Genomic DNA, 21634 nt, shown 5'->3' on the forward strand with positions numbered 1-21634 from the left:
AGGGGATCATCTACAGGAAGCAATCACAGATGATTGTCACAGCATTTACTTATCCCACTAGAAAAGAACTAGGAGATCCACCTGGCTATGATGATCAGGGACATCTGGAATTGCCCAGTTCAGAGGGGATTCTCCAGGGGCATAGAATACAGTTAAATGGAAGATCTTTGGGGAATGGATGGGTGCCAGAACTTATTGCAGTTGTGGATTGTTTTGCTGTGTGCAATCTTTGTTATGAAATGACAGTGCAAAACACTTGACTTCTTCCTGTGGGAATAATGATCTTCTCTGACTCTTTAGCGTGAGTGTATTTCTGTCCATGTTGGCCAGGCTGGAGTGCAGATTGGCAATGCCTGCTGGGAGCTGTATTGCCTGGAGCATGGCATCCAGCCAGATGGGCAAATGCCCAGTGACAAGACCATCGGAGGTGGAGATGACTCCTTCAACACCTTCTTCAGTGAGACTGGGGCAGGGAAACACGTTCCCCGAGCTGTGTTTCTTGATCTAGAGCCTACTGTGATCGGTAAGAGGAGGGATTGGGGAAGGCTTGCACACTTAGTGTTCTCACTGAAATATTGCTGTCTTCATGTTATAACATCTGTTCTCTGATCCCAGATGAGATCCGCACTGGCACCTACCGACAGCTGTTTCATCCTGAACAGCTCATCACTGGCAAGGAGGATGCAGCAAACAACTACGCCCGGGGTCACTGCTCCGTGGGAAAGGAGATTGTGGATCTGGTCTTGGATCGTGTCCGGAAGGTGGTAGGTTCTGTTGGTTAAGTGAGTTGGAATTGCCCAGTGAAATTATTTGCAGCGCATCATTCATCCTCTGTTTTGTTGCAGACTTTCCAATAGCCAGATAGTTCTTTTGCATAGCCTAGTCCAAAGTTGTGCATCGGGACCATGGATTTGTCAGAGTGGATAAAAACTTTGGTAACTCACCTGTGCCTGGAACCCTCCGTGTTCACTCCTTGAAGTTACTGAGAGTTTGGGCTCACCTTTGCTCATTCACCCAGGAAGTGTTAGAATTTTAAAATCTATGCTGGCACCCAGATGGCTGTTCAACTAAACACTTCACAACTGCCTCCTCACCCAAACCTTACCTGATCACATCACCTGACCACATGGTCTGGTCATCCTGACACCTGGTACCAATAGCCCCCACTCAAGCATGACCCAGCCACTTAGTGCTTAAAACTGTTCCCACTCATCTACCTAGCACCATTCCCTCACCCCCACCCCCACACACCCAACTTGCACCCTACCTCTCTCTTTCATTACATATCTATCTTCGGTGACTGTCAAAGTGCCTTTGGGAATCAAATTAACACTCACCAGCATTAACTCATTGAAGTGTCACCAGCACACCTTGCAGGGTCTTAGTTTCTTGGTCATCAGAGACTAGCTTTATTATTTTAGATGTAATCATGAAATGATCATTGATTGTGGCAAAAAGCAAACCTGCCCATGAATGATCTTTTAGAGAAAGCCGTGAAAAAAGATGCCATCGTCACCTGTCTATCCTGTGTGACTTACGATCTATTCCAATGTGGTTGACTACAAATGTACCCTGAAATGGCCCCAGTGAAACATTAAGTTCAAGGGTAATTCAAGATGGCCAACAAACAGCAGCCTTGCAAATGATACCCACATCCTGAAAAAGAATTAATGTTCTGAAGGCCTCAGACCTGTTGCTGGATACCTGTTTCCACACAATTTCGCAAGGTTCTCCACATGTTTACTCTCCATGCCCATTTTGACTAATTCATGAAACATATATGTTAATTGCTTCTCCATCACTTGTTTCCCATCCCTAATTATCCTTGAGAAGCTGTCATAAGTTGTCGTCTTGAACTGTGGTGGTCCGGTGGTGCTATTACACAGGGTAATCAAGAATTTAGACTCAGTGACACAGGAGCAATATATTTCCAACTCAGAATGGTAAGTGGCTTGAAGGAGCAATGTGACATCTCCTATACTTCTCCTTCGAGACGGGAGAGGTCACATGTTAGAAAGGGTCTGTTGAAGAAACACTGACTTACTGCAGTGCACCTTGTACGTGTTGCACACTGCTTGGTGGAAAGAGTGAATGTTTGGGTATGTGGAGCCAGTCAAATAAATTGCATTGTCCTGGATGGTGTGGAACAACTTGAGTTTTTGGAGCTGCACCAGGCAGTTGGAGTTTATTCCATCATACTCCTGACTTGTAAATAGTGAACAGACTTTGGGGAATCAGAAGATGAGTTAATTAATTCAGAAATTCTCAAGCCTAACTTTGTTCTTAAGGCTGTAGTATTTATATTTTTAAACATATTCACGTTATGCTAAATATGTTTGCGCTTCTCCACAGGCTGATCTGTGCACAGGGCTGCAGGGATTCCTCATCTTCCACAGTTTCGGGGGTGGCACCGGTTCAGGTTTCACTTCCCTCCTGATGGAGAGACTCTCTGTTGACTACGGCAAGAAATCCAAGCTGGAGTTCTCCGTCTACCCTGCCCCCCAGATCTCCACCGCGGTGGTTGAGCCATACAACTCAGTGCTTGTCACCCACTGCACCCTCGAGCACTCTGACTGTGCCTTCATGGTGGACAATGAAGCCATTTATGATGTTTGTCGACGAAACCTTGACATTGAGCGACCAACCTACACCAACCTCAACCGTCTCATTGCACAGGTGGTGTCGTCCATCACGGCGTCACTCCGGTTTGACGGTGCCCTCAATGTGGACCTGACAGAGTTCCAGACCAACTTGGTCCCCTATCCTCGCATTCACTTCCCTTTGGCAACCTTCGCCCCTCTTATTTCTGCTGAGAAGGCTTACCATGAGCAACTGTCAGTGGCAGAGATCACCAACTCCTGCTTTGAACCAGCCAACCAGATGGTGAAATGTGACCCCCGCCAGGGCAAGTACATGGCATGCTGCATGCTGTACCGAGGAGATGTGGTGCCCAAGGACGTCAACGCTGCCATCGCCACAATCAAGGGCAAACGCTCAATCCAATTTGTTGATTGGTGCCCAACTGGGTTCAAGGTTAGTGTAGGGCTTGTGTGAAATTGGGGACCTGGGGGTGCCTAGAATGAGTGAATTTGACAAGAGGTGAACACTATGCTGTCCATTCCAGGTCAAATCATGTTCATCAATTCGTGCATAGAATTAGAGAATGAAGAAAAGGGTCTCCTGTTCAATTTTGAGGAGGGTCATGAACCTTTGGAGCAATATCCCCTAGAGTGCAGGGAGGCTGGATCATTGAATAAGAAATTGGAATTACAATCCGATCCAGTTGATTCTATTGATTGGTGAGATTGCTAGAGGAGCCAAATGGAATCCTCCTGTTCCTAAGTCTCATCTTCTTCCAAAAAGATGCTGACATTTCCAATTGAGAGGAATGGAGAACCATTGCATGAACGTTTTGAAATAAAGATACAAGTGTGCTCATGGCTATCTCTGACAACTGAGCCATTAATGAGCCAAACCTTTTGATTTCCAAGTCCAAAGCAAATGACATCTGACAAATGTCCTTCTCCACAGGTTGGCATCAATTACCAGCCCCCAACAGTGGTACCAGGGGGCGACCTGGCAAAGGTGCAGCGGGCCCTCTGCATGCTGAGCAACACCACCGCCATTGCTTTTGCGTGGACCCGGCTCAATATCAAATTTGATAAGATGTACGCCAAGCGGGCCTTTGTTCACTGGTACGTGGGAGAAGGCCTGGAGGAAGGAGAGTTCCAAGACGCAAGGGAGGACTTAGCCTCGCTTGAGAAGGATTATGAAGAAGTGGGGGTTGACTCATCCTATCTGGACAGAAAGGCAGAGGAGGAGGAAGAATAAGATTTATTAATTTAGAATGATAACAAGATTTAACTAAATTTCCTGATGTTATAAAGGTGGGGTTCTCAAGCTTAACTTAATTTTGCATGCACATTATAGATTATAATAAAGAAAACACATGGATTTGGAAATCGTTTTGCAATGTAGTTTGTTTACAAGACAACAGAGGATGGGAAACATCATTTGGATGACACCTTTCATAACACACAGGTTTCAGGTTGTAGCCACTTTTGCAGAAACAGCAACACACTCATCAAACAATCTGAAACAATAAATTGATAATCGTCAGATCCTTGGTTATTTTTGTTTTGTGATCTGGATTCAAGGGATTAATTTTCACCAGGATGCTGTGGAAATACCCTTCTGTTCTTGAAGTGCTGTGGAATCTTTTGTATTCACTATTAAAGCAGAAGAGCAATTGAAAGTTGCTAGCCAGGCAGGAAAGAAAAGTTGATCGCCAATCACATCAGCCATCGTCTTAAGCAAGTAGACAGTATCCTGGGCTTTATTAATATGGGCAAAGAGTTTTTTGAACTTGCATGAAATTAAATAAAACAACTGAAGATGCTTGATTTCTGAAACAAATAAAAAGCAAATTGCTGGAGGAACTCCTCAGCTGTAGTGAGGAAAAGTGTTAATGTTTCAAGTCCAGTGACCCTCCTTCAGAACTGAAGGGTCAATGGACTTGAAATGTTGAAACTGTTTTTTTTTCTTTCCACAAATGCTGCCAGCTGAGCTTCTCCACTAATTTCTGTCGCTGAGTTCATTCAGCCTCAGCTGGGGTATTACATTCCAGTGCTAGTCACTATACCCCAGGAAGGGATGGAGAACTTCACATACAGAGATAGGCTAGGAAAAACTAGGGCTCCTTTCCTTGGAGAAGAGAAGGCTGAGAGGAGAGTTTCTTTTGGATGGATTCAAAGTCACAAGGGACATAGGCAGTGGGGTTGGGGGGAGGAGATCTGTTCCCATTAGTGGATGGATTGAGAAATAAGTGCAGATATGAAATCATTGGCAAAAGTTAGGTCCAACTGCAAAGGAAATTAGACTGGTCTCTGCAAAGGAAGAATATACAGGGTTATGGGGGGAAAATGTGGTGGAAAGACATTAAATGAAATGTTCATTGTAAAGAACACCTGAAAATCTTCTGCCAGTATCTAGTAAACAGGTAATAAGTGGTAAGTAGGACCTATTGTAAAAGAAGAAGTCAATTTTTATATCCAAGAGAGTAGTCTACAATACTTTGAATACTTGGTATGTGTTTACTGTAAATATAGATAGAAGAAGAGTGGCAGAATTTGTGTTGGAGTGGAAATTGATACGGTGTAGTGAAAAGGCTGGCTACGATTATACTGGAGAAGCTGTCTGGTCCACAGAGCTTGCATCTCAGGTTGGTAGACAAAACGGGGTTGGGGTTAGGTGGGGAGATGGTGCCATGATCTTCCAAACATCCCTAGCCAGACGATAAATCAAGTCTTAATATCACTGGACTCCTGAAACCAGGACGATGTTTTGCGGATGTGAGCTTGAATCCCATTGTGGCAGATGCTAAAATTTGAATTCAGTAAAATTGTAAAGAGAGAGGTGGCTTTATGGCAACGATGTAACCACTGCTGATGGTGGTAAAAAGCCATCTAGTTCACCATTGTCACCTTCTGAGGAAGGGTCACTGGACCCAAAATGTTAACTCTATTTTCCTTAACTCTATTTTCCTTCACAGATGTTACCAGACCCACTGAGTTTTTCCAGCAATTTTGTGTTCGTTCCTGATTTACAGCATCCACAGTACTATTGGTTTTTATTTTGTAATTAACTGTAATGTGTAATCTAATGTCCTGGTATATCCGTACATGCATTATCATCATTGAATAAAGTAATCAACTTGATTTTAAAAAATGTGGCAGAAATTTCCACCCAAAGATGAGATGCAGCATCAGCAGTGCTTTAGCATTGGCTTATATGTGTGCTAAACAACAGAAGCAGCATGCAATATAGTAAGGTTGTGAGGTACTAACATATCCAGGTGTGAATAGTGTGGACAATTAAACGACAAGCTAAAGGAGGAGGATCATCCATATCCTCAGTAAAATTAGGTAACCTAGTTCATCAGTGGAAAGAATAAAGCTGAATGATCTGAAACCAACTTCTATCAGTCTAACAACTTGATCCATCCAGAGATATCCTCCGATGAACAACTTCATAGATGCCTCCCTTCAATTCATTTGATAGTTAGGAAGCGTTCGCATAGCACACTGGATGCACAGGGGTGGGCAATGAATGCTGACCTTAGCAGCATTGCTCAAATCATGAAAATAAAGCTTTTAAGAGCTATATGAAGGAGCAGTATATACTTAGAGAACAGATGGATCTTTCTGTGACCCAAACATGAGTTTAGAGTGGCATGCTGCCTTCATGGTTTCAGGGTCATTGATGCCAGGGAGCAAATGCACAGCACTCTGAGGGAGGAAGAATCAACTGTCAGCATCTGAGGTCCTCATCAGTAACAGTGAAGGTTTTCAGGCAGATTTTCAGGAACTAGGAAGACGAATAGCATGCAAGACCACAAAGTTAGTAATCTCTCTTAAACAGGAATACAGAGTATATTAAAACATTGGTGGAGCGATGGTATGGGGTTCAAATGGATGGGCTTTGGATTCCTGGGTAGTTTGGATGGAATGCGCTTCAACTGGGCAAATCTTCATGTGGTGCAGTTTGCTAATTCTATTGGGAAAAGAGTGTAAAATTGCAAAAGAATGTTGCATGAAAAAGGAAAAGAGCAAGCAATAGCATGCGTGTACTGGAGTACTGAGTGCAGCACTGGTCATCTCCTAGAGGAAGGATATGATTACACTGGAGGATTTGCAGAAGGGATTCACCTATGATGGACCATTTCAACTGTGAAGAGAGGGTAAACTTAGGTTTTCTTTAGAGCAGAGGTTGAGGGGGACCTGGTCAAGGTGCATAAAATTCCAAGTGTTAGCAGGATTAGTGTAGTTAGGTCAGCGCAAACTTGATGGCCTGCTGCGTATATATACAAAAAGGAAGTGTGTAAGAATTAGTAAGGTATGAGTTAGGGTCAGAATAAGAAGAAATGCAAGTATAAGTTAAGATTACAACATAGAACAGTACAGCACAGTACAGGATGTTGTGCTGGCCTAATATCCTACTGGGATCAATCTACCCTGCATATCCTAATAGAACAAATGCAGCTGCAGGCACAGAAAATCAAATGGGAGTACAATTTCACATCACTAACAGAGTGCTGTCTCATAAAGGTTAGTTCTGGGTACAAAATATCTTGGACAAAATATGTAAGAAAGATAAGGGGAGGACTGAAAGAAGTATGGATAATTGTATTGGTTATGAAGAATTTTACACTGCAAGAGAATAAGGACATCACAGATGAGTCAAAGACAGAAATTGTTTGGTTAGAGTTAAGGAACAATAGAAGCCCCTTTACAGCACAGGGCACATCCTACAGGCCACCAACTAATGGAATAGACAAACAGGAACAAATTTGAAAGGAATTTAGGGAAATTTGCATGAAATTATAATGTGGGATTAGGTCTGTTATGGAAAAAAGGACAAAGGGTGATTCGGAGAGAGAATCAATTGCAGGAGGAACAATTTCATTGGGATGAAAAAGTTCCAGGAAATATGGAATCAAAGATTGGCAGGCAAAACAGAATTAAAGCAATGGGCTGCCTTTAAAGGCTGTAAATTTGGATGCGGTTGAGGCTACATGATTGATGCATATGCATCCCCAGATCCCTTTTTCTTTACACATTCTTTAGGACATGCTATCACATATATGTCACCACTTCTTCTGCCAAAATGCAGCAACTCACATTTCTGCTTAGAATCACAGAATGCCTACAGTGCCCACCAATTCTGCACTGACCATCCAAACATCATCCCACCCAGAACCACCTTATCGCCTTAACTCCGCATTAACCACAGCTAATCCACCTAGCCTACACATCCCTGGACTTTACAGGACAATTTAGCATGGCCAATCCACCTAATTTGCAAATCTTTGGACTGTGGGAGGAAACTGGAACATCCGGCAGAAATGTGCGCGGACAAAGGGAGAATATGAAAATTCTACACAGCAGCCCAAGGCTCGAAACGATTCGGGGTCCCTAAAGCTGTGAGGCAGCAGTGCTAACCACCGGGCATCCACGCTGTCCACAAACTATTCTCATTATTGACTTCCAGCTGCAACAGTCTGCCCATTCCATTTGTCCATTTACACATGTGGTGGTAGATGAGTACTTTTCTCACTGTTTTCTATCTCTCCACTCTTGGTAACATTGACAAATTTGAAATTCTATGTACCAATATCCTACACACCTATATGTGGCAATTGATCCTTAGGGTATATTACCACTTACCACCATCCAGTCTGAAAAGTAACAAATGACCACAACTCCTTCAGCTAACTTGACACTGGCTCACCTATTTCATAAATTCTAGCTTTAATCTGAATCTATAAGCATTTGTCAACCTCTTTGTCCCTCAGAGAACCTACTCAACCTCTTAGTGCTATTTACACACTAGTGAAGGATTTTCATTTTTTTTCCTCTAGTGACTGCCCCTCCATTCTCATATTCTCTCCTTGCCAGGCTTATTTACCACTCATCTCCCCTCTCAATATTGTACTTGACCTAGTTCACACTTGAAGAATTCATTGTGCATAATTCATTCTTTATTTCATTGTAATATCTATCTCTCTCATGTACCAGCCCTCTTTTGGGGTCCTCTCGTTTGCATTCTTGGTAGAGTATATATGTAGCACCACGCCTATTGATCTACTACAGATTTTACTTCAGTCTTTGGTTTCAATTTACCCAGCCTGGATCCCATCTCATCTCGCTAGAAGTTTCCCTTTCCTGTCCAGGCATTATATCACACTTTATAACTATACCACACATTTCTCCATTATTAACTTCTTTCTGATTGTATCATGAGCACTTTTTTCCCCCCAAGTGCTCCCCACCATGACATTATTCCAATCTGATACAATTCCAATATTATTCCAATCAATATTTGGGTAACTGAAGCTCTTGAAAATTGCCACTCTATAGTTCTTGTACATCTCTGTGATTTCCCTTAATATTTGCTCCTCGATATTTTTCTCAGTCTCTCATTATTTGGAGGCCATAGAATGTCCTCAGTTGTACAATCACGCCTACAGTTATTTCTACTGTAACATGTTTCATTAGTGCGAATTGGCTGTAATGCGTTCAATGAATAGTAGATGCTATTTGGATAATGCACACTTTCTGCTGCACAGTATTGTGATTTTCTACAGCAATTTCCTTTTAATGCACAAGTTCACACAATAATGCAACTATCATGTGCAAAATGATCAGAGGTACAGATAGAGTGGACAGCCAGAGACCTTTTCCTCGGGTGCAGGTAGCTATTATGGGGGGACATAGTTTTAAAGTGAGTGAAGGTAGATATCGGGGAGGCGTCAGAGATAGGTTCTTTACTCAGAGAGCGGTAAAGGCGTGGAGTGCATTGCTGGAGAGGGTAGTGGAGTTGGCCTCATTAGGGGTATTTATGCGGCTATTAGATAGGCATATGGATGTTAGTATAAGAAAGGGGTGGAGGTTAGCTAGGCCTTAGAATTAGGGTAAAAATTCGGCACAATGTCGTGGGCCAAAGGGCCTGTACTGTGCTGTACTGTTCTATGTTCTATCATGTTACAGGAGAAACACCCATATTTTACTTCTTAGCACTAATCAAATTGACTCTGTCCTTTCCCTCTTTCCAACATCGTTTCAACTCCTCTCTTGTTTAAAGAAATATTTGATATCTTGTACATAAGATATCAGGTATTCAGCTGCCATCTCCTGTTTAACCATGAGCAAGCGATAGAATATACCATTAAAAGCACCATTCAGTAGCACACAATCACTAATGATCAGTTTCCATTCTGCCAGGACCATGTAAATCGTATCCCTTGGTCTTACAGATAGACAAATGAGCTGAATCCCAAGGTAGGACTCAGAGTAACTGCCATGTTATCACGGTAGCATTTCATCACAGTATTAAGAAGCCTTAGTAAAACTAAGTTGATGAGAATTGGCGTAATGGCTCCAATGATTGGATTCATACCTTGCATAAAGGAAGATCCATTCCTGTCAGCTTCAGGATCGTGTTTACGGAAACGTTAACTTTTGATTGTCACATGTACTGAAGTACCATCAATCAGTGAAAAACTAGACCCTTCTTCAGAAATGAGGGAGGGAAAGGGGGTTCTGAAATAAATAGGGAGAGAAGGGGAAGCAGATAGAAGATAGATAGTGGAGAAGACAGGTGGAGGGCAGACAGACAGGTCAAAGAGGCGGGGATGGAGCCAGTAAAGGTGAGTGTAGGTGAGGAGTAAGGGAGGAGATAGGTCAGTCCAGGGAGGACGGACAGGTCAAGGGGGCGGGATGAGGTTAGTAGGTAGAACATAAAATAGAACACTACAGCGCAGTACAGACCCTTCAGCCGGCGATGTTGCGCCGACCTGTGAAACCAATCTGAAGCCCATCTAACCTACACTATTCCATTATCATCCACATGTTTATCCAATGACCACTTAAATGTCCTTAAAGTTGGCGAGTCTACTCCTGTTGCAAGGCAGGGCATTCCACGCCCTTACTACTGAGTAAAGAACCTACCTCTGACTTCTGTCCTAGATCTATCACCACGCAATTTAAAGCTATATCCTCTCGTGCTAGCCATCACCATCTGAGGAAAAAGGGTCTCACCGTCCACCCTATCTAATCTTCTGATCATCTTGTACGTCACTATTAAGTCACCCCTTAACCTTCTGCTCTCTAACGAAAACAGCCTCAAGTCCCTCAGCCTTTCCTCACAATACGCTCCCTCCAGACCAGGCAACATCCTGGTAAATCTCCTCTGCACCCTTTCCAATGCTTCCACATCCTTCCTTTAATGCAGCGACCAGAACTGTATGCGATACTTCAAGTGTGGCTGCACCAGAGTTTTGTACAGCTTTGACATGACCTCATGGCTCTGAAACTCAATCTCTCTACCAATAAAACCTAACACACTGTAAGCCTTCTTAACAGCGCTATCAACCTGGGTGGCAATTTTCAAGGATCTTTGCACATGGACACCGAAATCACTCTGCTCATCCACACCACCAAGAACACTACCATTAGCCCAGTACTCTGTATTCCTGTTCCTCTTTCCAAAATAGGAGATGGGAGTGGGCCCACTAACCTCAACCGACTCCCTAGACAGTCCATGCTTCAGTCTAATAATGGCCAGGAAGAAGCTGTTCCTGAACCTGCTGGTGCATGTGTTCAGGCTTCTGTATCTTTTGCCTGATGGAAAAGGTTGTAGGAGATCATTACCAGGGTGCGATCAGTCTTTGCTGATGTAGGCAACCTTTCTGCAGCAGCGAGTCATGTAAATGGAGTCCATGGAAGGAAGGTTTGGTTTCCATTATGGTTTGAGCCGTGCACACCACTTTCTGTAGTTTTTCACGGTCCTGGGCAGAGCAGTTGCCATCATGCAAACGGACAGTATATTTTTAGTTGTACATCTGTACAAGTTCGTGACAGTGCCTCTGGACTTGCCAAATTTCCTGAGTCGCCTGAGGCAGAAGAGGCGTTGCTGTGCCTTCTCGACTATCGTATCTACGTGGGAAGTCCAGGATAGGTTGCCAGTTACCGTCTCTTCAAGGAACTTGATGCTCTCCACCCTCTCAACCTCAGTTCCATTGATGTAGATGGGGGCATGTTCTCCTCCTTTCTTTCTGAAGTCAGTTATCAGTTTTTGGAGCATCACTACCGAAATACAGATCTGATTTAAGTTACAATTTCCTAGAAAGGTTGCAAGTGTTGCCTGCAGGGAGTGAAGATAGGTCACACTGAGATAAAGGACTCCTAGTTCATGGGCAGATGCACAATACAAATTAGTCAGCCAAATGGTGGAGGCTAAGTTCCAGGTGTTGCTCTGAAAGACAGATATAAAACATTAACTCTGTATCTCTCTCCTCAGATACTGCCAGACCTGCTGAGTTTCTCCATTGCTTTCTGCTTTTATGCCAGGCACATCTTGGCCCTGAAGGAACAGCAGACAGTTCAAGTGGAGCAGTCACACAGTCTGCAAAGTGATCAGTTAAGGTCATAAGACCATAAGACATAGGAGCAAAAATTAGCTCCTTCGGCCTATCGAGTCTGCTCCGCCATTCAATCATGGCTGATTCCTCAACCCCATTCTCCCGCTTTCTTCCCGTAACCCTTGATCCCCTTGATAATCAAGAACCTATCTATCTCAGTCTTAAATGTACTTAATGACCTGGGCTCCACAGCCTTCTGTGGCAGTGAGTTCCATAGATTCACCACTCTTTGACTGAAGATGTTTCTCCTTATCTCCGTTCTAAAAGGTCTTCCCTTTACTCTAAGGCTGTTCGCTCAGGTCCTAGTTTGTCCTACCAATGGAAGCATCCTCCCAACATCCACTCTGTCCAGGTTATTCAGTATTAGATGTCCCTCCATCCTTCTACACTCCAATGAGTCCTAGAGTCCTCAAACATTCCTCATATGTTAAGTTTTCCATTCCTGGGGCCATTCTCGTGAACCTCCTCTGAACCTGCTCCAGGGCCAGTACATCCAAGCTGCGATATGGGGCCCACAAATGCACACAATACTCCAAATGTGTACTGACCAGAGCCTTGTAAAGCCTCAGTAATATATCCCTGATTTTATATTCAAGTCCTCTCAAAATAAATACCAACATTGCGTTTGCCTTCCTGACTATGAACTCAACCTGCAAGTTTACCTTGAGAGAATCCTGGACTAGAACTCCCAAGTCTCTTTGCACTTCAGACTTCTGAATTTTCTCCCCATTTAGAAAATAGTCCATGCTTTTAATCTTCTTACCAACATGCATGACCTCACATTTTCCCATGTTGTGCTCCATCTGCCACTTCTTTGCCCATTCTCCTAACCAGTCCAAATCCTTCTGCAGCCTCCCCAGCACCTCAACACTACTTGTTCCTCACCCATCTTTGTATTGTCTGCAAACAAAGCCAGAATGCCTACATTCCTTCACCAAGATGATTCATGTATAAAGTGAAAAGCTGTGGTCCCAACACTGACACTGGCAGGAGTAGGGACCCTGGATAACGAGAGGTATCAAAGCCCTGGTCTCAAGAAAAAGTAGAAAATGCATAGGCAGCTGGGATCGTGAATTCTTTGAGTACAGAGGGTGTCTGAGTACACTAAAGTGAGAAATCAGGAGGGCTAAAAGAGGACACAAGATTGTCTCGGCAGATAAGGGAACGGAGAATCTAAACAGACTATGCAAGTACATGAAGGGCAGAATTGTAAGTGGAGAGAGAATAGGGCCTCAAAGATCAATAAGCTTGTCTATGTGCAGATGGGTGAGATCCTAAATGGATATTTCTCATCAGTATTTGCCATCAAGAAAGGCATCTCAGGAACTTGGCAAAATAAATCGTGCTGTCTTGAAGAGAGTCCACATTACAGCATGGTGGACTAATTAGTAAAGTTAGGTCACAGGATTCAGGATGAGCTTGCCAACTGGCCACAAAATTGGCTTGTTGGCAGGACACAGTGTGGTGTGGGTTTATTTTTCAGACTGGAGGCTTTTCACCAGCTACGTTCCACAGGGATCGGTTCTGGGTCCTCTTTCGTTTGTCATTTACACAAATTATTTGGATGAGAATATAGACGGCATGGTTAGTAAATTTGTGGATGATCCAAAATCGGTGGCATAATAGACAGCGAAGAAAGTTTTCAATGTTTACAAAGGGATCTTGATCAAATGGGTGAATAGGCTGAAAAATGGCAGATGCAGTCCAGTTTGGATAAATGTGAGGTATTGCATTTTAGTACAACAATAACAAAGGGTAGGGCTTATACAATTAATGGTAAGGCCTTGGGTAGTGTTGTAGAACAGTGTGACCTAGGGGGTTCAGGTACATAAGTTCTTAACATTTGCCTAACAGACAGACAAGGTAGTTAAAAAAGGCATTTAGCACGCCTGCCTTCATTGTTCAGTCCTTTGAGTACAGGAATTGGTTTGTCATGTTAAGGTAATTCAGGGCATTGGTGAGGTCTCTCCTGCAGTACTGTGTCCAGTTCTGGCCTCCCAGTTATAGGAAGGAAATTATTAAGCTGGAGGGGGTTCAGGAGAGATTTACCAAGACGTTGAGAATAAAAAGTGCTAGAGATCACAGTTTTTTTCTGATGAAGGGTCACGGTCCGAAATGTCAGCTTTTTTGTGCTCCTAAGATGCTGCTTGGCCTGCTCTGTTCATCCAGCTCCACACTTTGTTAGCAGAGATCACAGTGGGTCAGGAACCATACATAGACAGAAAACAAGCTAACACTTTGAACCTAGATGACTTCAGAGCTGAAGTGGTGTGGTGGAGGCAGCATTTATGCAATAGTGGGGGAGGGGTGGTGTTGGAGTGCTGGGGGAATAGAAAAATGTTGCCAGGTACTGAAGGTTTGAGTTTTTTTAAGGACAGGCTGGATAGGCTGGGACTTTTTTCACTGGAGTGTAGGAGACTGAGGTGTCCTTTTAGAAGTTTATAATAAGGAGTATAGATAGAGTTAATTGCAGGTGTCTTTTCCCTGGGATGGGAGAATTCAGGACTAGGAGGCACATTTTTATGGTGAACAAAGAGAGATTTAAAAAAGACATAAGGGCAATTTGTTTTTTTTAAGAAAAAAATAGGGTGATCACATGCAGAATAAGTTTCCTGAGGAAGTGACGGATGTGGGCACAATTATGATGTTTAAAAGACATTTAGACAAGTACACAAATTTGGACGGTTATGGGCCAGAAGCAGGCAAGTGGGATTAATTTAGTTTCGGATTATGTTTGGCATGGAATGGTGGGATTGAAGGGCCTGTTTCTGTGCTGCAATACTCAATGGCAATGACTCTGTAAGAGGTGATGCTGGAGATCTTAAAACAAATTAAGGTAAATAAAAGAAGATGTCTAGAAGTATAGGTTCATAGCTCCTTGAACGTGGAGTCACAGGTAGACAGGGTGGTGAAGGCGGCTTTCAGCATGCTTGCTTTCATGGATCACAGCACTGAATATAGGAGTTGAGATGTCTTATTACATCTCTACAAGATGTTGATAGGGGCACATTTAGAGTATTACGTGCAGTTCTGGCTGCTCTACTATAGGAAGAATCTGATTAAACTAGAAAGAGTGCAGAAAAGATTTACTGGCATGCTACTTGGACTGGAACATTTGAGTTAAAAGGACAGGTTGGATAGGCTGGGACACTTCCCTGTAACGTAAGAGACTTGGTGGGGGGGTGACCTTATAGAGATCTAGAAAATCATGAGAGGCATAGATAAGGTGGATGGCCAGCAACTTTTCCCCATGGTAGGGGAGTCTAAAACTAGAGGTTTAAGTGAGGGGGAAAGAGATACCAAAGGGGTTAGACAGGCAATTTGTTCACATAGAGGGTAGCGAATGTCTAGAATGGGCTGCCAGAGGTACGTGGAGGCAAGTACAATGTTGTCATTTAAGTGGTATTTGGGCAGGTACATGGAACTACATAGGTGTGGAGAAATATGGACCAAATGCAGGCAAACGGGACTAGCTTAATTGTGAAAACTGGGCAGCATGGACAAGTTGGCCCAAAGGGCTGTTACTATGACATTCTAGTCATCTGGCACCTCACCTATAATTATAGTTGATACAAATATTTCTGCAAGAGGACCCTACCTGTCTTCCTTAACTTTCTACAACATCCTGAGGTACACTAGATTGGGTCCAGAGATTTATCCACCTTTATATTTTCTAACACCTCCAGCACTCCCTCTACTGTAATGGGAACTGTCTTCAAAACATGTTTCCAAGTTCTCTAGCTGCCATTTTTTTCTCCACAGTAAAACCTGATACATAATATTCGTTTAGTATCTCTCCCATCTTTTGAGGTTCAATATAAAGACAACCTCTTTGATCTTTAAGGGACCTTACTCTCTCTCATTCTTAACTTGTACTTGTAGAATTTCTTTCAACTATCATTAGCCTTATTTGCCAAGGCTATCTCACACACTCTCTTTGCCTTCCTGATCTCCCTCTTAAAATGCCCTTACACACTTTAAACTCTTCAAGAGATTTATTTACATGCAGTTGTCTACATCTAACATACATTTTTAAATTCTTGATTAGAGTCTCAATATTTTAATTCATCCATTGTTCCCTAATCCTACTAGACTTACCTTCCACTCTAATGGGAACATAATGACTCTGAACTTGCTTTCACACTTTTGAAAGCCTCCCACTTATCAGATGTCCTTTTACATGCGAACAGTCTATTCCAACCAACTTTTGAAAGTTCTTGTCTAATGTCACTAAAATTTGCCTTAATCCAATTCAAAACTTTAACTTTATCTTAAAAGCTCATCTTTTGCCATACTAGTATAAACTGATAGAATTATGATCGCCAGACCCAAGTTGTTCCCCTACTATCATTTCAGTCACTTGTCCTACCTTATTATCCACGAGGTCAAGTTTTGCTGCTTCTCTAGTAGGAACGTTGACATATTGATAAAGAAAATTTCCTTGAACACATTTAACAAATTCACCAACCAAACTTTTAACACAATGAGAGCCCTAGTCAATGTTCGGAAAATAATTACCTACTATTACAACATTATTCTTCCATATTTCTGAGGTCTCTATGTATTTGTTACTCAATTTCCCTTTGACTATTGACCATAGACCAGACAACCTCCCCCACCGTCTTTACATCACTCTTCCTCTCTCCGTCCCCCTCCCTACTCTCTCTTCTCACATTCCCACCCCTGTCCTTACACTCCCTCAGCCTCACCTCACACCCCATCGTCACACCCTCTCACTCACTCTCTTCGTAACCCCTCTCCTCACACCCCTGCCCATATCTCCTCACACCCACACTCCCTCTCTCCTCACAACTGCTCCCAACTTCTCCTCACATCCATACTCAAGTTTCCTCACTCTGCTCAAAACTCCCTTTTTCTCCTCAAAACATCTCCTTTAGCATAACTGGTTGGACTGAAGGGTCTGTTTCCAAGCTGTACGGCTCTATGACCCTCTCTTTTGACTCCCATTGTCACACTCTACTCACTCCCGTTCTTCCCTTACTTTCCCTCTCCTCCACTCATCCATCCTCTCTCACCCCTCCTCACATTCACTCTCTCTCTCCTCTTATTCACATTCTCACATACATTATCCCTCTCTCCAGACAGTCAGGGGGCAAAGGTGAGCTCAGTGGCAATCACTGAGGAGATGATGCTGGGGAAACTGGAAAGTCTGAGGCAGATAAATCATCCGGAACTGATGGCATACTCCCCAGAGTTCTGAAGGATATAGCTGTGGAGACAGTAGAAGTATTGGTGGTGATCTTTCAGAAATCACTGGAGTCAGGAAGAGTCCCAGAGGCCTAGTAAGTGGCTAATACAACACCCCTGATTGTAACAAGGTCAGCCAGGTGAACCTCATAGAATGAGTTTCCCAATTAGACCAGGTTAAGAGCACAAATCAAGGACCCCTGGCTGACAAACTTAAAAGGACTGCCAGAGCTGGATCAGTGTTGGGGACTCTCCATGTGTAAATAAAGGGTGACTTGATGACTGGAGTTATTTCCAAGGGACCTTGGTCATTGGCTAGAGTCCAGAGGCCACTCTTTTGTTGGTATGTTTGCAGATGGCAAACATCAAGGAACAAGTACTGTTGAAAAAGCAGAGAGTCTGCAGAAGGTCTTGGACATTCTAGCCAAGTCAAAAAGTGGCAGATGGGATACAATTTGGCAAAGCGTGAGGTTAGACAGTTTAGTAGGAAAAATGTGGACTATTTTCTGAACAGTGAGAGACTTTGAAATCTTAAGTGCAAAGAGACTTGGGCATCTTTAGTGCAATGAGACTTGAGAGTGCTAGTTCAAGATGAGAGGCCTGGACAGAGTGGACATGAAGTGAAGATGATGTCTCTCACACCCTTGTCATGACCTGCTCTGCTCCTCTCCTCCACTCCCTACCCTAGCTGCAACATGCTCTTCCTTCCCCCCTCCCCTTCTCACCTTACAAACAGAATTATTCTCTCCACATTACCCCCTCCTCCTCACTCCCTGCCTTCACTTTATTCCCCTCCTGTCCTTGTACATGTAACCTCCCTCTCCCCACACCTAATCCTCCTCACTCCCTCCCAAATCAAACCTCATTACTGCTTATGCCTTCACACTCCCTCCTCCCACCCCAACACCTCATTCCTCCGTATTTATTTATTTATTTTTTTCTCTCTCTCTCTTCCCCATTTCCTTCACACGCCTACTCACTCCGCTCCCACTCCAACACTTCACTCCCTCTGCCGAGTGCGCACGCACGACAGGCCACTTAAGCGCGTTTTCCACGTCTAATTGGCTCTAGCAGCCGTCCATCTCCTCACTGCCTCCAATGGATTGGTGGGTTGGCCCGGTTGGCCCAAAGTCTCCGTGTTTGTGAGTGGCCCTACGACAGGGCAGCACACGTGAGGAGGCGGGATGTCCGCTAACCCTGTTTCAACCGGAGGAGCTGCATGCCAGTCAGGTGGGCGTGGGCGGGGCTGAAGCGAGCCCTTCTGCGATCGGTGGCCTGTGATGTCAATCAACGCCGTGGGAGGCGGGCTCTCAGCGATCTCTGTGTCAATTGGCCACAACGGCTGCCTGTCAGGAGGAAGTGGGCGGGGGATTGTTTTTCGGTAACGAGACGGGAGCGAGGGTTTTAACCGCCATTTATGGACATGGAGAGGTTGAACAGGCTGTAATGGTTGATGGAACAGGTGATGATGAGGACAAGAGTTAAAAGGAGATCGCGTGTGCTGGGAGGTTGAAAATCCCAACAAAACGTTCTGGAAATTTTCAACGAAAAATTAAAGAAAATCCAAACGGACGATCCTTGTGAATCCCAATGGAAAATCATTAAAATCATCAATAGAAGTTTCTGGAAAATCTCACCAGACAGTTTTTGATATTTTCATTGAAAAAAAAACTCGAAAATCTCTCAACAAAAATGTTCTGGAAGATCTCAACAGAAGGCTTGGGGAAGTGTCAGCAGAAGACCCTGGGAAATCTCAACAAAACCTGGAAATTTTCAATGGAAAAATCATGAAAATCTCAACAGAAGGTTCAAGGAAATGCAAAAAGAAGTTTTTTGAATTTTTCAATGAACAAAATCTAAAATCGCAGCAGTAGGATTTGAAAAATCGTGACAATGTTCTGGAAATTCTTCATGAAAGGTTCTGGAAAATCTCAACAGAAAGGTCTAGAAAATGCAAATAGAAGTTTCTTGAAATTTTCACTGGAAAAAACATCTTACATCTCAGCAGTAGGTTCTGGAAAACCTCAGCAGACGGCTGTGGGAAATCTCAATAGAAAGGTATATAAAATGCCAATAGAACCTTCTTTAAATTTTCAATAGAAAAATGTCTTGAAAATCACAGTTAAAGTGTCCAAGAAATCACGGGAGAAGGGTCTGAAAATGCAAATAGAAGTTTCTAGAGATTTTTAATTGAAAGATCTTGAATCTCAATAAAATTTTCTGGAAAACCTCCGTAATAGGTTTTGGAACATCACAGCAGTAGGTTTTGGAAAACATCAGCAGAAGGCACGGTGAAATCTCAACAGAAAGGTCTAAAAAAATCCAAATAGAAGTTTCTTGAAATTTTCAACAGAAAAAAACTCTAGATCTCAGTAGCACGTTCTGAAAAATGTTAACAAAATGTTCAGGAAAATCTCAATCTCAAATCAGTAGGTCCTGGGAAATGTCAACAGAAGGTTCTAAGAAATCTCAAGGTTCTGGAAATCTCAACAGGAAGGTACAAAAAATTCAGATATAAGCTTTTTGAACTTTTCAATGGCAAAGCATTCTTAAATCACCGCAGTTGGTTCTGAAAGCTCAACAAAATATTCTGGAAACTGTCAGTAGAAGACTGAGAAATCTCAACAGAAAGGTCTAGAAAGTGAAAATAGAAGTTTTGTCAAATGGAAAAAATCTTGAAAATCACAGCAGAAGGATCTGAGAAATGCAAGTAGAAGTTTCTTGAGATTTTTAATAAAAAGCCTTGAATGTCAATAAAATGTTCTGAAAAATTTCAGTAGAAGATTCTGGAAAATCAAATCTGAATAAAAGGTTCTGGGAAATCTGAAAGGTCTAAAGAATGCAAATAGGAGTTTCTTATTTTCAATGAGAAACAAATCCTAAGTCTCAGCAATAGGTTCTGGAAAATCTCAACAGAAAAGCCTAGAAAATGAAGATTGTAGTTCTTTGCAATTTTCAATAGAAAAACATCTTGAAAACCTCAACGGACAGGTCCATGAAATCACTGCAGAAAGGCCCAGAAAATGCACATAGAATTTTCTTGAAATTTTTAATGGAAAAATCTTAAATCTCAACTAAAAGTTCTGGAAAATCTTAAAGTTTTGGAGATTCCATACATATCTAGAAGGCTGTAGAAATAAAATCTCTCCATGCATTAGGCAGTCTCTGTGGAAAAAAACGAAAGAAGCAACAGTTAACTATTCAGGTCCAGCTGTCCTTACATCTGAAGAGAAAAATATTAAGGGAGGAAAGAAACTAAAATGAAAACAAAGGCAGGGCACATGATCAAAAGTTGCTGAGCTGCAGAATACTAACACACTGGTTTTGGAACTGATATTAAGGTTCACCGACAAAGAGTGTCACATACATCAATGACAGAGATATTGACATGGGGGTCAAATGGGGATGACGAGGACAGAGGTGTTGATGTGGGAGCAAAAATGAGTGTTACTTGATTGTCAGAATACAGAAAGCGGCCATTCAAGGGAGCACCAGTAAAATAACCATTTCTCAAAAGAAACATAAATTTGGGCACTTTTGAGAATAGAGAAGGGGTCTGCTGACACTGACATGTGATACCAGTGTGTGCGGCTTTTTGCCTTATTTAAGGAAGGATAGAAACATTGGAGGCAGTTCAGTGGTGGTTTACTGGATTAATAGCTGGAAATAATGTATTATATGACTGGTTAGGCCAGCTGGAATTGTTTACAAGTGTGAGGGATGATTTATTTGAAATTTATATCATGTCTTGATAAGATGGATGTTTGAAGGATGTTTCCTCTTGTCAGTGAATCCTGAACTAGGAAGACCCTTAGAGGCACCCTTTCATGTCAAAGCTGATCATTTCTGTCTCAGAGTTGTGTGACTTTGGAACATCCTGCCTTGACTATCTTAAAGGAGAGATAAATGGATTCTTGTTTTGGTATGGGTTACTGGTATGGTGGGATTGGGGTGGAAAAGATATGAACGTGGAATTTGAAACAGGAGCAGATCAGCTATGATCTTTTTGAATGGCAAAGCAAGCTTGAAAGATTGAATGACCTAATTCAGTTACAAATTTTATGTTTGTACCTATGGGTGGACCAGTGAGAGGAGGTAGCAGATTACAGAATCAGGTATATATTATAAGGGAACAAAATTAAAGACTGGCCAATTCTAAAATACAGGGTGGACACTCACCTAGAGTTAAACAACCCAGAACACATGATGATTGTCCCAATTATAGGAGGGTCCTGCAAAATGAGGCATTTGGCTAAGCAATGACCATCTTGTTGTGACCTTTAATATTTCTCAATCCTGCACTGCCAGCATTGTGGGGTTACTATTAACTGGAGACTGAAGTGGACCAAATATATAATGTGAATGCAAGAGCACATCAGAGGTTAAAAGTTAGAAACTGGAAAATAGGAGTAGGCCATTTGGTGATATGAACCTGCTCCGCTATTC

At 42.7% G+C, this 21634-nt stretch overlaps 1 protein-coding gene and 1 long non-coding RNA gene across 2 annotated transcripts; one reads left to right on the forward strand and one right to left on the reverse strand.

The window, feature by feature from the left end:
* The first annotated feature begins 300 nt into the window (after positions 1 to 300).
* LOC132207491 (tubulin alpha-3 chain-like) lies at positions 301 to 3945 on the forward strand. Its single transcript, XM_059643183.1, has 4 exons — positions 301 to 523; positions 616 to 764; positions 2353 to 3033; positions 3532 to 3945. Exons 1-4 carry the CDS (start codon positions 403 to 405, stop codon positions 3829 to 3831), a joined length of 1251 nt encoding a protein of 416 aa, XP_059499166.1. The 5' UTR covers positions 301 to 402; the 3' UTR covers positions 3832 to 3945.
* Positions 1498 to 17871, reverse strand: LOC132207492 (uncharacterized). Its single transcript, XR_009443499.1, has 3 exons — positions 16350 to 17871; positions 9958 to 11814; positions 1498 to 3798 (listed from the first exon to the last, which is right to left on the reverse strand). It is a non-coding gene; the product is annotated as an uncharacterized LOC132207492 (long non-coding RNA).
* Positions 17872 to 21634: the final 3763 nt, after the last annotated feature.

The sequence above is a fragment of the Stegostoma tigrinum genome, chromosome 49 (genome assembly GCF_030684315.1).
Source record: "Stegostoma tigrinum isolate sSteTig4 chromosome 49, sSteTig4.hap1, whole genome shotgun sequence".
In the NCBI taxonomy this organism is placed as follows: Eukaryota; Metazoa; Chordata; class Chondrichthyes; order Orectolobiformes; family Stegostomatidae; genus Stegostoma; species Stegostoma tigrinum.

Bases quoted from the DNA above. Each gene is read 5' to 3' on its own strand.
- LOC132207491 (XM_059643183.1), top strand. From the start codon at position 403: ATGCCCAGTGACAAGACCATCGGAGGTGGAGATGACTCCTTCAACACC. The intron at 765-2,352 runs GTAGGTTCTGTT...GCTTCTCCACAG, and splicing joins TGGATCGTGTCCGGAAGGTG to GCTGATCTGTGCACAGGGCT. The intron at 3,034-3,531 runs GTTAGTGTAGGG...CCTTCTCCACAG, and splicing joins GGTGCCCAACTGGGTTCAAG to GTTGGCATCAATTACCAGCC.